The sequence below is a fragment of the Sturnus vulgaris genome, chromosome 18, assembly GCF_052056855.1.
Source record: "Sturnus vulgaris isolate bStuVul1 chromosome 18, bStuVul1.hap1, whole genome shotgun sequence".
Taxonomy (NCBI): Eukaryota; Metazoa; Chordata; class Aves; order Passeriformes; family Sturnidae; genus Sturnus; species Sturnus vulgaris.
Window position 1 is genome coordinate 702,806 of NC_142260.1, and position 14,956 is coordinate 717,761.

The 14,956-nt window shown below is 42.7% G+C and overlaps 2 protein-coding genes across 6 annotated transcripts in view; one reads left to right on the forward strand and one right to left on the reverse strand.

Moving 5' to 3' along the window:
* Positions 1 to 1,421, reverse strand: part of OTOG (otogelin) — a 127,451-nt gene extending 126,030 nt beyond the window's left edge. The window contains exons 1-2 of the mRNA XM_088175726.1: positions 1,303 to 1,421; positions 974 to 1,058 (exon numbers count right to left, since the gene is read on the reverse strand). Coding sequence (XP_088031852.1) covers positions 974 to 1,058; positions 1,303 to 1,421 — 204 coding nt within the window. The remainder of the gene's footprint in view (positions 1 to 973; positions 1,059 to 1,302) is intronic.
* A 3,870-nt stretch (positions 1,422 to 5,291) lies between these two features.
* USH1C (USH1 protein network component harmonin) overlaps positions 5,292 to 14,956 on the forward strand; it is a 46,745-nt gene continuing 37,080 nt past the window's right edge. For 2 of the 5 annotated variants that reach the window (XM_088175694.1, XM_088175696.1), the window contains exons 1-4: positions 5,292 to 5,477; positions 10,367 to 10,434; positions 12,506 to 12,649; positions 13,157 to 13,295. In XM_088175694.1, the coding sequence (XP_088031820.1) occupies positions 5,442 to 5,477; positions 10,367 to 10,434; positions 12,506 to 12,649; positions 13,157 to 13,295 (387 nt within the window). In that variant the 5' untranslated portion in view covers positions 5,292 to 5,441. Of the gene's footprint in view, positions 5,478 to 9,936; positions 10,088 to 10,366; positions 10,435 to 12,505; positions 12,650 to 13,156; positions 13,296 to 14,956 lie in introns of those variants that run through there. The other 3 variants (XM_088175693.1, XM_088175698.1, XM_088175695.1) reach the window with 2 other exon arrangements.

A 14,956-nucleotide genomic window follows, 5' to 3' on the forward strand; every position in this document is an offset into this window, starting at 1 on the left:
TTCTTTATTAAAAAAGCTGCAGTCAGGAACAGTCTTTCAAATTATCAAACCAGAACCAAGTGTAAACTTGAAGCTAAGTGAAACTCCATGACAAGTTTCCATATTCCTGGATACTTCTGGGACCAAACAAGGTAGAGCCTCATCATCATTAAGGCCTGTAATAGCCATTTTAGGATTAATTTTTTCCTTTCTAAGAATGATTAAACAATAGAGAAAATAAGGTACAAGAGAAGTTTCACTTTATGTAGGAATGTAAATAACTTACTGGATGATTCACATTTCATACTGTGGATTCTCCTGTTCTGAGGCAAGGACATTGCTGTAGGTGAAGTATTATTAACTTCCATTCCAGACTCCTTTCAGAAAGAACAAAGAAATCAGCAGCTATAAACAAGAAACCAAAAAACCTCCTTGGTCTTTCAGTAAATTTACCATTTTTATTAAGATTATTGCTTCATATTGTCTTACTATAAAGTTCTCAAAAAACCTGCATTGCAAAGTAAAAATTACACTCTACTCAATACCACTGCAATATCTTTTCTTTTTCCTTCCTCTTAAACATACTTCTTACTGAAGATTTCTGCTCAGTGGGCTAGCTAGCCCAGAAAGAAACAAAAAATTTATTACTATATCTGGAATTCTTGATGGGACAATTGGAGTGGAGCATTTGCTATTATTGCTGCTTGGTTTGGTTACCTATTTGCAGTTATGTGACATTTTTTCTTTGCTGAGCTTTTTCCCAGAAAGAGCAGGGAAAAAGCAAAAAAGAAAGGTGACTCCCTCTGAGGAGCCACGAACAAGGACTACAAAGCAATCCTTCCTTTTCCCACCCTCGAACAAGGCAGTGGGAACCACACACCCTCATTACATTTCAGCAACGTGCCATGAGCGACACAGTCGGGCTGCCAAGATAAACCACATCCAAAAACCTGAGTGCTGGGCTGTAATGACCCGACACTGCCAGCTCGTTTACCTCCACCGAGAAGCAAAAAGGCTCCCACAAAGCAAATGTTTCTGATGAGCCAGAGCGGCCCTCAGCTCCACCTCGAGCAAGGAAGCTTTGCACAACACATAACTTCATGAACAAGCTAAAGCCCTAGATACATCACACAATCTTCTCTCGCTGCTTTCACATTAAACTTTCCTTCAGGACTGACAGTCCTCGTGGCTGGGACATTCGAGGGCAAGTCCTGAAGAATCACCAGTGGTACAACAGCCACCCAAAATACGGATGGTATCACAGTGCTGTGAGAAGTTCATTATCCCGATGACAGCCAGAACAGCCATCGCTCCATCCCGCACTCTCCGAGGGCTCTCCCCGGGCAGCGGCGCTGGGAATCCCGGCCCCAGCCGAACCCATCAGCCTCACGAGCCCTGGATGCAATGAGTGGATGCTCTCGTTCCTGCAGGAAGCCGCACATCCCCGGGGTCCCCAGCGAGGTGCAGTAATGCCCAGCCCTGCGGTGCCCAGCCCAGCCCGCATCCTCACCTGCACCGCTGCAGCGAGGCCGGTCCTGCTCCGGGCTCCTGCCGTGCTGCCTGGGCTGAGAGGGAGAGAAAAAAGCAGCGTTGGCTCTGCCCGGGCAGCGCAGACACCCACCCGGGACGGGACGGGCAGAGCGGGCACCCACCGGACCCGGGACGGGACGGGCAGAGCGGGCACCCACCGGACCCGGGACGGGACGGGATGGGATGGGATGGGCACCCACGCACCCGGCCCGGGACGGGCAGCGCTGTGCCCCGGCCGGTTCTCACCTGCGGAGCGGCGCATCCCTGTCAGCGGGGAGCTGCGCCCAGGCACGCCACGGAGATAGCGCTGGAAGGGAACAGGGGCAGGTTAGTGATGGTCACACCGTCCTGCCCGCCCGTGCCGTGCCGTGCCGTGCCCGGCTGACACTCACCCGAGGGCAGCCAGGCGCACAGCAGCGCTCCGAGGAGGAGCCGGGGCTCCATGCGGGCAGCAGCGCCTCTTCCCGCGGAGCTCCGACCGCTACCTGCGCCCCGAGCTCATCCCGCCCTCCCGGGCGGGGCGGCCGGGGGGTTTATCCACCACCCACCACCCACCACCCACCGCCCGCCCCCTGCACTGCCCTGCCCTGCCCGGCCCTGGCACCCAGCCCGGACACCGCCCCTCGCCCCGCAGCGGGGTCCGGCCCCGGCCACCGCATCTCCCTCCCTCCCTCCGTGGCCGTGCCGGGCGCTGCCCTCGCCACCTCCGCACATTCACATTCACCGCCACTTTTCCGCCCTCGGGGCTTTTGGGAGGCGGCTCGGGTGTCCGGGCTCGGAGCGCGGACCGAGCGCTCCTGCTGGGAACTGCAAAGCTCAGCACGGGGCACGGCCCCTCCAACAGTGTCAGGACTTGAATAGTGACAGCCATAAGTGAGACACGGTGAATGCAGCTAACGTGTGTGGATGGTTTCCACAGCTTCTGATAACTTTTTTTTACTATAAATTCACACTGGAGCCCTCTGTGGAGCCTTTTCCATGTTCTTTCTTTCTTTCTTTCTTTCTTTCTTTCTTTCTTTCTTTCTTTCTTTCTTTCTTTCTTTCTTTCTTTCTTTCTTTCTTTCTTTCTTTCTTTCTTTCTTTCTTTCTTTCTTTCTTTCTTTCTTTCTTTCTTTCTTTCTTTCTTTCTTTCTTTCTTTCTCTCTTTCTTTCTTTCTTTCTTTCTTTCTCTCTTTCTTTCTTTCTTTCTTTCTTTCTTTCTTTCTTTCTTTCTTTCTTTCTTTCTTTCTCTCTTTCTTTCTCTCTTTCTTTCTTTCTCTCACCCCTTATGATTAAATTTGCATCCTTCCATTACGTTTCTTCCCTTTACTCTCCTCCTATCACTGTTACCTTTCCTCTGTTATTTTCCCTTTCCCATCTGCTGCTGTCTCTCTCCCCATCATTCTGCAGGTTTGCAGATCTTATGACAGAAGCTTTAGAAGCTGCCCGTACCAGGTGAGAAACTGTCTCACATAAAAAGGGGCCTTTTCTGACTGCTTTGGGAAGTCTGTTAACAGTAAGTCATTAAAAAGATCTTTTTTCTGCCTTTGTAATTTGTCCCTGTGGATTGTGTTTCTTGTGTTTCATTTCTAATGAAATGATGGAAAACCAGTGATGTTTCCACTGAGAATTCTGTTCTCTCCTGTAAGTGTTGGAGGGAGAATGTGCTTGAGAGAAAAGAAAGTGAGGAATAAAAGATATCCTTTAATTTGACATAGCCTTTTCCAAATAACCCCAAACCGACTTTTAGAATTCCATGCTAGCCACAGCCTGTATCTGCTCCGAGTGCAGCATGTGCTTGGCTTTGGTGCACTTTCACCGATCCAGGTTACATTAATGGAAATAGAGAGAGTAGATAAAAGCAACAGGGATCAGGTTACACAACACACACTTTAATGTATTTCTTTGCCTACTAAATGAGCTGCTCACTTTGTTCGTTTTCCCTTTATGCCACAAGTAGCAAACAAGAATTGAAGCTAATCTAGAGCCCATTTAGATGCAATTTGATTTCTCTCTAGGAAAGATTTCATTATCTAAAAATACTCAACAGTCATAATTGTACCATCTTTTAATATATGGTGCACTTGAAGCAATGAGAACTTCAGAACCATGTCATAAATTTACTGATTATCCAGTTTTGGAGCATGAGTTAACTTTGTGGATTCGTTTGTTTTGTATTTGTGCACAGTGGAGCACAGGAATTCGTGTAACAGCCCACTAAGAGCCACCAAGTTTGTCATCCTTTCTGCACTGGGTCCTTTACATTCGGAGCAGTTTTCATATCACCAAGTGAAGTTAATTCCACAATCGTTTACTACGTGGAGGAATTTCTGACTCCCGGGAAGTTTATCTGTATTATAAAACCCAGTTACTTTCTTTCAAATGTACATAAGTTTGAGCTTGTATAAGATCTATTCCTGCAAAGCCTTCTAGAAACAATTGATAGATATCAATGGTTGTTCTAGACTATATATAAATTTAAAGGCTGCGTGCATGGGTTCTAATGCGTGCTTCAAATTTTTTGTGTCTCCTTCCTCTTTTCAAATACAAGATAGTTTTGTTTTGCATGTACATGGAAGAAATTCTATATCTGTGTGCTTAATTCTGTATCTGTGTGGAGAGAATAGCTTTGTGGTATGGTGTGGTACTGGAACTTAGGTAAAAATGATTTATGTATTAATAGTTGCAATTTTAAGAGAAAATTGTTTACTGAAAACAACGGTATTTATTTACATACAGGCTCAATATGCACTCTCCTCATATTCCTGACACTTGGTATGAGAAATGGGTAATGTACATACAGTTGAAACGTTCCAATACAGCAAAATCATCTGAAAGGGCTAAGAGCAGTTTCTAAGGAGCCGGTGTAGCTTACAAAAGTCATCACACAGAAATTATGAAATAGAACACAGAGGGGGTTGTGGCAGTATGGAGTTGTGGGGTTTTTTGTTTTTTTGCTCTTTTAAATCGCGTTTTTATAAGTGTTCATACAAGTTTCCACTCGGTTGGAAGGAAGAGAGGTGAGTTAGCTGTCCTGAAGTAAACCCTGCTGTCTCTGGAGTTACGTGGTTAAAGGTGACTCTGCTTGGAGACCAAGAGACTCTGGGAGCAGATATCCTGCACTCGCTGCCCTCCTGACTGAGGAAATCTAAGATCTTGTACTACAGTAGGGAAAGTGAGAGAAGAACCAGCTCAAGACAAAATAGCATGAAAGAGATTAATCCGAAATTGTTTCCTTTACAGGTGATCCGAGCTTGATCCTTCTGCAGTTACTCACAGCGGCCACGTCAGAGGTTCTGTTTGTAAGCAACAACATCGTGTTGGTGGGAAAGGCTGGGGGAAGTCTGGTTCAGGCAGAGATGCATCAGCTTCACTCCGCTTACCTAAAAATAAAGACGTTGAGATTATTTGCCGTACAACAATTTATTGAAGCAAATTTTTTCTTTGTTTGGGCTTGGATTTTTTTGTTTGTTTGTTTGGTTGGTTGGTTGGTTTGTCTTTAATCCAGGTGTTAGCATGCTTTAAAATTCACATCTTCGTGCTTTCCTCAAGTATGAGTGTTAGTGTCACGCATGCACACCTACAAATACAGGAGAGAAATTGGTATGGGAGTGCCGTTTGAGGAGAAGCAGTTGTACAAACAAGCGCGGGTGGCACACCGCGGGGCAGGGGGCATGGATGTTTATTTTCCTCTCGCTCTCTCCGCCGTTTCGGCCGCAAGCCCAGGGCGGGCGGCGCTGCCCGGCTGCGCTGTCGGGGATGCTGGAGGCGGCGGCGGCCGCGCCTCTCACCGCCCCGGGGCGCGGCCTCGCCCGCGCAGCCTCCCCGCACGGCTCGGGCATCGCTCCGGGCACCGCTCCGGGTACGGCTCCGGGTACGGCTCGGGCACGGCTCGGGCACCGCTCCGGGTACGGCTCGGGCACCGCTCCCGCATCCCGCACCGCTCCCGCAGCATGGAGCGCCGCGTCGCCCGCGAGTTCCGGCACAAGGTGAGGCGGTGGGGGCCGCGTGTAGGAGTGTGTACACACGGTGTGTGTGTGTGTGTGTGTGTGTGTGTGTGTGTGTACATATGTGTGTGTATATGGGTGTGTGTATGTATGTGTGTATATATGTTTGTATATGTGTGTATATATGTATGTCTGTGTGTCTGTATGTGTGTATGTCTGTATATCTGTATATCTGTATATGTGTATGTATATGTGTATATATGTGTGTATGTCTGTATGTGTGTATATATCTGTATATCTGTATGTGTGTGTGTACATGTGTATATATGTGTATATATGTGTGTCTGTATATCTGTATATCTGTATATGTGTATGTGTATGTGTATATATGTGTGTCTGTGTGTGTGTATGTCTGTATATCTGTATGTGTGTATATATCTGTATATCTGTGTGTGTGTATATCTGTATATCTGTGTGTATATATCTGTATATCTGTCTGTGTGTGTGTATATCTGTATATCTGTGTGTATATATCTGTCTGTGTGTGTGTATATCTGTATATCTGTGTGTATATATCTGTATATCTGTCTGTGTGTGTGTATATCTGTATATCTGTGTGTATATATCTGTCTGTGTGTGTGTATATCTGTATATCTGTGTGTATATATCTGTCTGTGTGTGTATATCCGTATATCTGTGTGTATATATCTGTATATCTGTCTGTGTGTGTGTATATGTGTATATATGTGTGTCTGTATATCTGTATATCTGTCTGTGTGTGTGTATATCTGTATGTGTGTATATATCTGTATATCTGTCTGTGTGTGTGTAGGAGCGGGCGGCTCTGCCCCTCCGGCCGGGCTCGGCTCTGTCCCGGCGCGGAGCGGGGGAGGAAGGGACAAGCTCGGGGACTTTGCACTGCCCTGGCAGCCTCCTGGGAGGGCATGGCTGTTAAAACCCTTGGAAAGAGAGCGAGAGACGAGGGACGTTCCCCAGTGCACGAGCTTTTTCGGGGCTCGGAACAACTGACTTTTGTTTCAGACCGCGTTGGAGCCGGTGCTGCTCGGGGCTGGCGCCCGGGCTCGGCTCCCTGCGCTTGCACCTTCGCTTTCCCCAGGCTCCTGTGCTCTCCTTTGCGCTCCTTTGCGCTCCTGCGCGCTCCTGTGTAGCCGTGGAAAAGGGTTTTAACCCTTCAAGTGAAGCGGAAATAAGATGCACAGCTACATGATCGTCTTAGATGAAAGAAAAAAAGAGCCCAGTTTATTCAGAAGCACACTTGGTTTTATAGCAGGACTGCAACTCCCAGAGCAGAGAAAAGGAGATTGGTTCAGAGAGAAGACACCCCATTGCCAGGGCCTGGGCACACACCACAACAGGGCTTCTATCTTGGTATTAATTCCTTTTTATTGTGACCAAATTATCACCCTGGGAGAAATTCTCCCTGGCCTTGAACTGGACCAGCTCATGGGCTGGGAACAGAGCTGAGAAGCTCCAGCCTGGAGTATTTTTCAGGCTGTAATTTTCTTACTTTCTCCATGTGTGTCCCACAGCTCCTTTGCGCTCCCGTGGGTGCGCGGAGCGGCCCCGCCTGCCTGGCACCGTCCTTTTGTCACTCACCCGCTGAAATTAGTGCTCGGCAGAGCGCGAAATTGCATGAGCGAAGGACGCCCAGAAAGCTCTAATTAAGGAAAGGAGGAGGGAAATAGTTTGCAAGTGTAAAAGATGTTTTTGCCAAGGCGTTTAGGACTCTCTCAGATTGAAGTTTTCTGTAGCGTTTTGAGGGAGTTTGATTTGCTTTGTGAAGGAAGTTGTGGTTGGTTTTATTCTTTTTTTCTTTTTTTTTTTTTTTTTATCAGCTAGGACACACAGTGTCTGCAAAATAAGGTTTTATAGAAGTATCTATCACCTGGTAATAAACACATTACCTAAAGGGTTGTTAGGATGAATTAGAGGGCCAGTAAAAAAAGCTCTGTGTGTCAAACTGGAGAAACGCTGAGGACCTGGCCATTCCATAATGATGACTGTAGCCATTAGCACGTTGTTTCTGCCTTGCTCCCTGTTACTGTATAACTCAGCAGTGAGTTGTGCAACATTTCTGTAAAGACTCTGCTTTCTAGGTGGGTGGTTACTGTCTTGAACTTTAAACCTTCTCCCTTTCATTGCTGCTATAATTCATAAATCATTCAAGCCCCACCCCTGATAAGGTAAGATGTATTGTCAGGGTTGCTGCAAACAGCAGTGACAGCTTTATCTGAGTTAGAAGACAGTGAAACAATTATTTTCTTTCTTTATTTTGTATCATCCTGCTTCTAGTGACCTCTGTGGCATCCACAGTCTTGAATGCTTACTTTTCCTTTGACATCCCAGTGAAGATGCTCACAAGATCTAAATTTCCTCAGTTAATGTCCATTTTCTTTCTTTTCTTCTTAGTTTATTTCTTCTTAGGGATTTTAATCAATGTCCCTATCAACCAAGCAGCAATGTAAAATATGTAATATATGCAAACATACTGACCAGTTTTTCCCTTTCTTTCAATAGTTTTCCAAAATCTGTGTAGCTTAAACAGGACTTCATACTGTTCTTTGAAACCTGGCAAATTGGGATAGTGCTAACATAGTGCATTATTGTCATCTGACTTTTTCCACTTCTATTCCACTGAATAACATAGGTAGACTTCTTAATATGTAGACTACTTGACAAATTTCTTTTTTTCTTTTTTTTTCCACATATGTAGGTGCAGATTGTGGGATAACTTTTTATTAATTTCTATGAAAAGCAGTGCAATGTATGTAGTGAGAAATAGAGCATAAGCAGCTCTTTGTATTCTAGGATTAACAGTGATACAGCTGCTATGAAGATTCTTCAAATAATCACAGGAGGGTTGAGGGTGGAAGGGACACCTGGAGATTGTCTGCCCCAAGCCCCCATGCTCAGGGCCACCAAGAGCTGATTGTCCAGGGCCATGGCCAGATTTTTGTCCAGGTTTTTCTTAAATATCCTTGGTTTAAAAGGTGTGAAACCACCTATCCCATGACTCTACAGTCATTTTCTTGAGAAATAGATACTAAAATACTACTGTGATCCAAGTTACACCATGTCATCACTGGTGTTTTGGGTTTTTTTTAAAGGTAGGAGGGGCAGATATTTTAGGATTTATGAAATTAGAGTCAGCTTTTAGAAGCTGATGGCAGGTCCAGGTAAAGCAGATGTCTACAGTAAGACTTGACCTCAAAGAGTTAAAGAATTGGGAAAATGGCAAGAGATGCAGGTGGCTGTGAAGCTCATTGATGGAATGGGAGGCAGCAGGAGGAGATTGTTCTGTTACAAAGGGTGGCCAGGATGATGAACCCAGCTGCAGCATTCTGAGTGGATTAGAAATCAGGGGGGTCCTGGGCTTCCTCAGACCATGAGGAAGCTGCTGGTGTAGGATGCAGGAGTCAAGCACAAAGACTGAATATTTTGTCAGGAGAAATAGCAGAATTTAAATGAAGCTCTCTATTTTCTGAGAGGAAGCAGGGATGTATCCACAAGCAAGCATATCAGGAGAAAAATGGAATGTTGGTAATTTTTGCTTTCCACGTCAGGAAAAAGAGATGATGATGGTTTTGTCCCTTGCTGAGTAAGGTTGGTGCACTGAAACATTAAATGCTTTTTGTAGGACACTGCTCATGCAGTGTCTTAGCTAGCTTTGGGGATTGAGCTCTGTATTTTACCTGTCAGAGAAGTGAACAATTGATGCTGGAATTAGTTTAACCTTGAGTTTTACCTTTTAAATTATCCTTGCCTTGAGTCTGTGCACAGTATTGTTGAACTTTTGAGTGCAATTTATTTCTTTTTAAGACAGACTTTATCCTATGTGTTTGGAAATTCAGGGTTTACTCACTGGTAGAACTGTAAAGCAATCTTGACCTGCTTGTAGCTTCCTGGCCTTTAGGTGTTTTGAAAGTGTCTTTTTCCAGAGGAGACAAGTAACAGAAAACCACCTGTATGCAAAGTCTTGCCAGCTTCAGAGAGCCAGAAGGAAGGCACAAGTAACAGAAAACCACTGGAATGTGAAGTCTTGCTGGCTTTAGAGAGCCAAGTGGGACAAAAGGAATATGAAGCATGTATTTAGTTTAGAACATAATACAAACCATGGCAGACCGAGAGAGAAAGGGCCTTTCTTTAAGTATGCAAATTGCTTCTCAGCCTTCACGTCACAGTAATATTACCCTTTAGGTCAGGTGGAAATTGTTTTCCTAAACATCAGGCTTGTCCAGATGTAAAACTGACTGTTATGTGACCTTTCACTACAAGTAAGACTGGGGGGGGGGGTCTCACTTTCACTGAATATAAATTGAACTCCTCATGTAAGAATTCAGGTTTGGTTTCTTTTGCTTTAATTTACTGTAATTATCCAAGAGCAGGCATAGTAATATGAGACTGCTTTAAGTGCAGGTACTATTAGTGGGGGAGGAAAGAATAACTAGCAAGTTCTATCAGTTAAGAGCTGGAGCAGAGGTGTAGCAGTTTGCATAATGCTAGAAGTGAGCTCCTGAAATCGCTGGTTTGGGCTCCAGGACACAGATTCTATCTGTGACAGCATGTGCTACATTAACGAGTGGCCAAAAAGGTTTCTGAAGACATTTATTCAACAGTACAGTGATTATCAGGTAAGACCAATACGGTGTTACAGTAAAAATGCTGCTGCTGAGGGGTAATCGAGCACACAGGATGTATCAGCACTCACCACCTTGTGTAATTGTTGTCCTGCTAAATTGCAGAAAGTCTCGTTGGAAGTGTGACATGGTGAGGGGATGCCCTGTTGTAAAAACGTGGTTTTGCCTTGATTAAATCTTTGCTCTATGGCTTAAGAATCTGTGAAAGTCTCTCGTGTTTAGCATTTGTGGCCATTAAGTCCGAGATTAACGATAATGTCTCTGGGTTTTCAGGTCAATCTGTTAATTGACAATGAAGCAGAGAAGGATTACCTTTACGATGTGCTGCGAATGTACCACCAGTAAGATCCACCTTTATGTTTGGTTGTATGGAATTTTGCTAATGTTTTTAAATTTGAAAAATTAATATTCATTATCTTAACTAGTCTTCTCATATGCTACTAGAAAAGTAGTTGAAATAAGAGGTTTTTTTATCCTGTTTAATGAAGTCTTGTGGTTTCACAGCATAACGTGCAGGCAAAGAAGGAGCATGCCTGTAATCACTTACAAAGTTACTTTGATTTTATGACTTGGCAGAGTGTGGTGGATGCATATTTGGGGGTGTGTGGGGGGAGGCTCCTGCATGATAAAACTGTTCTTAGGAAACAGGAAGGGAGCATTAATAAAATTCATTAATATTTCCAAATAATGCTTATTAATTTGGTACAAAGTTTTCACTGACATCGCTTTTCAGAGATTTTTTTTTGCTAACTTTTCAGATAAAAATTTTGCAATTGTCCTTCAGAAAGCTGGAAAAATTTAGTCTTGGAATGTGTTTGGCATGTTTAATGACTGTGGCTTATTAGAACACAAGGGTAAAAAATGGGAAAGGTGATAGGCCTATTACCAGTCCCTGTGCTGAACTGATTTAAACCACAGTTACCTCAGACTTGTTTGGTTGCAAATGACATCAGCCTATGATCCATCGTTTTTCAAAGAAGATGAGAATCTGTTTTCCACTGATCATAGAGAAATGGCTCTGATAAGCATTATTTTCATTCATATTGTAATTAAAAGCTTCTCAGCTGAGTGAAATGTCCAAGTTTCCATCTGATGTTTGCACTGGGCTGGAGTTAGGGGGTATTCAGCTGCATATCTGATCCAGTTTCACTCAGGTCTGTCTAATTGTTTTTCCATTCATAAAGACTGTTGTTTGGAAAGCCAGTTGGTTCAGCAGATCTGAATTATTTAAAATCTCCTTGCAGTTACTAAATTAACAATGCATATGATAATTTTTCTTATTTTTCCACAATTCCAATGACTTGGGCAAAATTTTCAATATCTCTGTGAACATATAATGATGATGCATCACTTCCTGGGAATATATTAGGAAATGTCCCAGGCCAAAAATATGTGCAATTTTTGTTGGAGTGATCAATTAATATCTGTTTCACTGGGAATAGCATTTCCAGAAGCATTTGACCTCTAATCCCATATAGGTAATACCTGATCTGTAGTTTTAATGTCCATGCCTAATAATAATAGGCATATAATAGAAATATCAATAATATTATTATTAATAATATAATTATTATATTATATTATTTATTATTGCATTATATATATTATTTGTTCTATTATTTATATTATTATAATTATTATTGATATAACATGAATATCAATAATTATAATATTGCATCCCAGGAAATGTAAATTAAAAGAAAGGGAACAGCAAATAACACAGAAAAAAATTAATTGAATATTTTATAGTAATAGTTCAGCTGAACCTTAACTATTCCTCCACTCCTGTACAATAAAGTATTTTATAGACCTGTAACTATCTCAATGCTGACAATTTCAAGATCATTTTGCTTAGCTCTCATGAGAGACGTTCACAGCAGTTTAACTTTTGTAGGTTTTGTTCATTGGTTAATAACCCTTCAAATTTGATTTTGAACAAAAGTTGAAACTTAAAGTGTTTGCTCTAGCTGCTGAATATTAGGTTTTGGTTTTTTTTCCTGGATTGAACTGTTTGTCAGTCCTCTAAGTTCAGGAAAGGAAGGAGCTTGTAGCCTAGATTGACTTACAAGAATCCCCAACTAGCAAGGAAACCAAAATCCATCAGGCAGGTTTGTCTCATCTGGAAAGTTATTTTCAAACAGTTCCATAAACCCTGTGGGTAGTCTGAGAATGAAATTGGAGATTTCATCTATAAACGTGATGTGCATGATCTCAAAGAGATGAATATATAGGAGATTCAGGTGTTTTGCAGCAAGTATTCTTTATTTACAGAAAGTTTTCTTTCTCAGGGGCTATTTTGCTTTTGTCAAGCCGCTATCTCCATCAATATCATTTTCGCTGCCTAGAAAGGACACGCAAATACTGAAGCCACGACACCGTATAAAAGGCAGGTTTTTGTGGGTGTTTTTGCAGGTCCATGAACCTGCCCGTGCTCGTGGGGGACCTGAAGCTGGTGCTGAACGAGCCGGGCAGGCTGGCCCTGTTCGATGCCATCCGCCCGCTCATCCCCTTGAGGCACCAGGTGGAATACGATCAGCTCACCCCCAAACGGTCACGGTAGGACAGTGCTGAGCAACAACAAATAATGATAATAATAATAATAAATGCAGCTAACTTAAATACAACCAGGAAATACTCTGAATTTACCTTGAAACTCGGTAAAATGTTCGTCTCTATAGAGTTGGGCATAGTTATTTTACTTTGCTGTCTTTGCTGGAAGTGCAGCTGCCTGTACTGTGCTTAAATTGTTTGCCAAGTAGTTTTAGCTAGTAAAAGCAAGGTAAAGGAGTCAAAACCAATATTTTCTCATTTTTCCTGCATTTAATAATAAAAAAAAATCTCATAGCTCTAACTCTCTAAAAGCAGTTTCGTGATTGCAAATGTCTTTATTCATATGAATAAATTTGACGGTTTAGTTAATTCCCATCCATCCAAACTTCAGTGAACTTGCTTTTTTCAATGCCTAAATTAGACATTATTTTTCTCTGGCATAACTTTCATATGAAACATTATTGAGATTAGGTGTTATGCAGCTGACCACTCACGTGTTTAACATTTCTGCAGAAAGCTGAAGGAGGTGAGATTGGATCGTTTGAATCCTGAAGGGCTTGGATTAAGTGTGAGAGGTGGAGTGGAATTCAGCTGTGGCCTCTTCATCTCCCAGTTAGTTAAAGGAGGGCAGGCAGACAATGCTGGACTTCAGGTAAGGAAATTCTATTGGTGTTAGGTGCTGAGGGTTGTTCTTTAACATTTAGAAATTGCTTTTGCTGAGACACGCTTCAATTTTCTAATAGAATTCCTAAGTAAGGTAATGCCATGGTAAATACCATTGTGCCAGTGGTGAATAAAGTCATTAAAAACGTTCATTTTGCTTTTTTAATGATATAGAAACCTTTTTTTTTTTTTTCTTGTTTGAGATATGATAATTTTTGAAGGTTAAAAGTTTTTCTGGCATATTTGTAATTCATGAGTAGCAAAAGTTATATGTAAGCAGATGGAAAGAAAGATCTGATGAAATGATGAACAGATTATATAAATACTAAAAGTGTTAACTCTATCTTGCACAGATAGAATTTGTGTAATGAAATATTTACTTCAGCTTCATGTGTACATTGTGGATTTCAGTTTATGCAATAAAAGGGAGAACATACTTTTGACTATTCTCAGTGTCCCCTGTACTGCATAGGATTGCACTTCCTGTTATTGAATTTTGGATACATGAGCTTGCCAATAAGGTTGGCAAAAATAATTGCGTGTAGAAACACTGCAGTACTTTGGCAATTTGCATTAATGAAGTTTTGGGTGTTTGGTTTCTTTTTGAATGTGATGCTGCTTAGTGAAGAGAAAGTGAGAAATTGCTGTGCCAAATGTCTGCATCTTTTCATCAGACTTTGAATCTGATAAGGTGTGTTAAAGGTCTGAGTTTCTGACTGGAAAGGCTAATAAGCCTGGCTGCTTTTAATTTGCCAAGTTTGAGTATTTGCTGAGAGTATTGATGGCTAAGGATTATGTTTAACACTAGTCCAAAATATATTAGATTAGATTGATTACAGTGTTTAATTAAGCTAGCATGTTTTGTAGATATGCTTCAGTATTACCTCACAAATCTCTTAGATTATAAAATAAAAATAAATGTCTTTCAACAAGGCAGTTGAAGTTAGATTTCTGTGTTTGTGTCACTCATGCTGAAAGCTTTCTAAAATTTAAACTGTTCCTCTTTCTGTTTGCATACACGTGCACGCCCTTCTGTTTGTGCATTCATGGCTCTGTATCCCATTCAGAATCCCCCTTGAGTTAGTTCCACCCTCTGTCAGCCTGCTCTGCATCCGGGGGGAAGCTTCAGAAACTCCTGAGAACAAAACCACAAGCTGTGTTCGCAGAGCTGCTAGAGGTGTTGTAGCTCGGCACAAACCTTGTGCTCTGTGTGTTGTCAGCCTAATTTCAACATGGGATTTGTCAGTGGGCAGGGGAGGACATCGAGGCACCCTCTCCATCCTGTGCAGTGCACAGCACGAATGGCAGGTGTGGACAGGGGAGCTGCTCCTGGGCTCTGCTTCCCTCCCCAGCTGCTAGAAACTTGAGAAAAAGGTCAAGAGCAGTCGCTTACATGGCTTTTGTAAACATCTTCTGGAGTGTATTGGAAGGCACTAATGGTGCTGATCAATGAAGGATTTATTGGGCACTGCCTTAAATTGCCATGCTGACACATTTGTGTTAATGCTGTGTTGCAGTTCTGCTTGTTTCAGACTCGTGTTCTGGCACAATCACTACATGAGGGGTGATGTTCAGCTGTTGTGCTCCTGTTAGGATGTGTGAACACAAAAAGGCCCCGTGGCTTTCTGTGACCCAGGTCATTGTAGAATG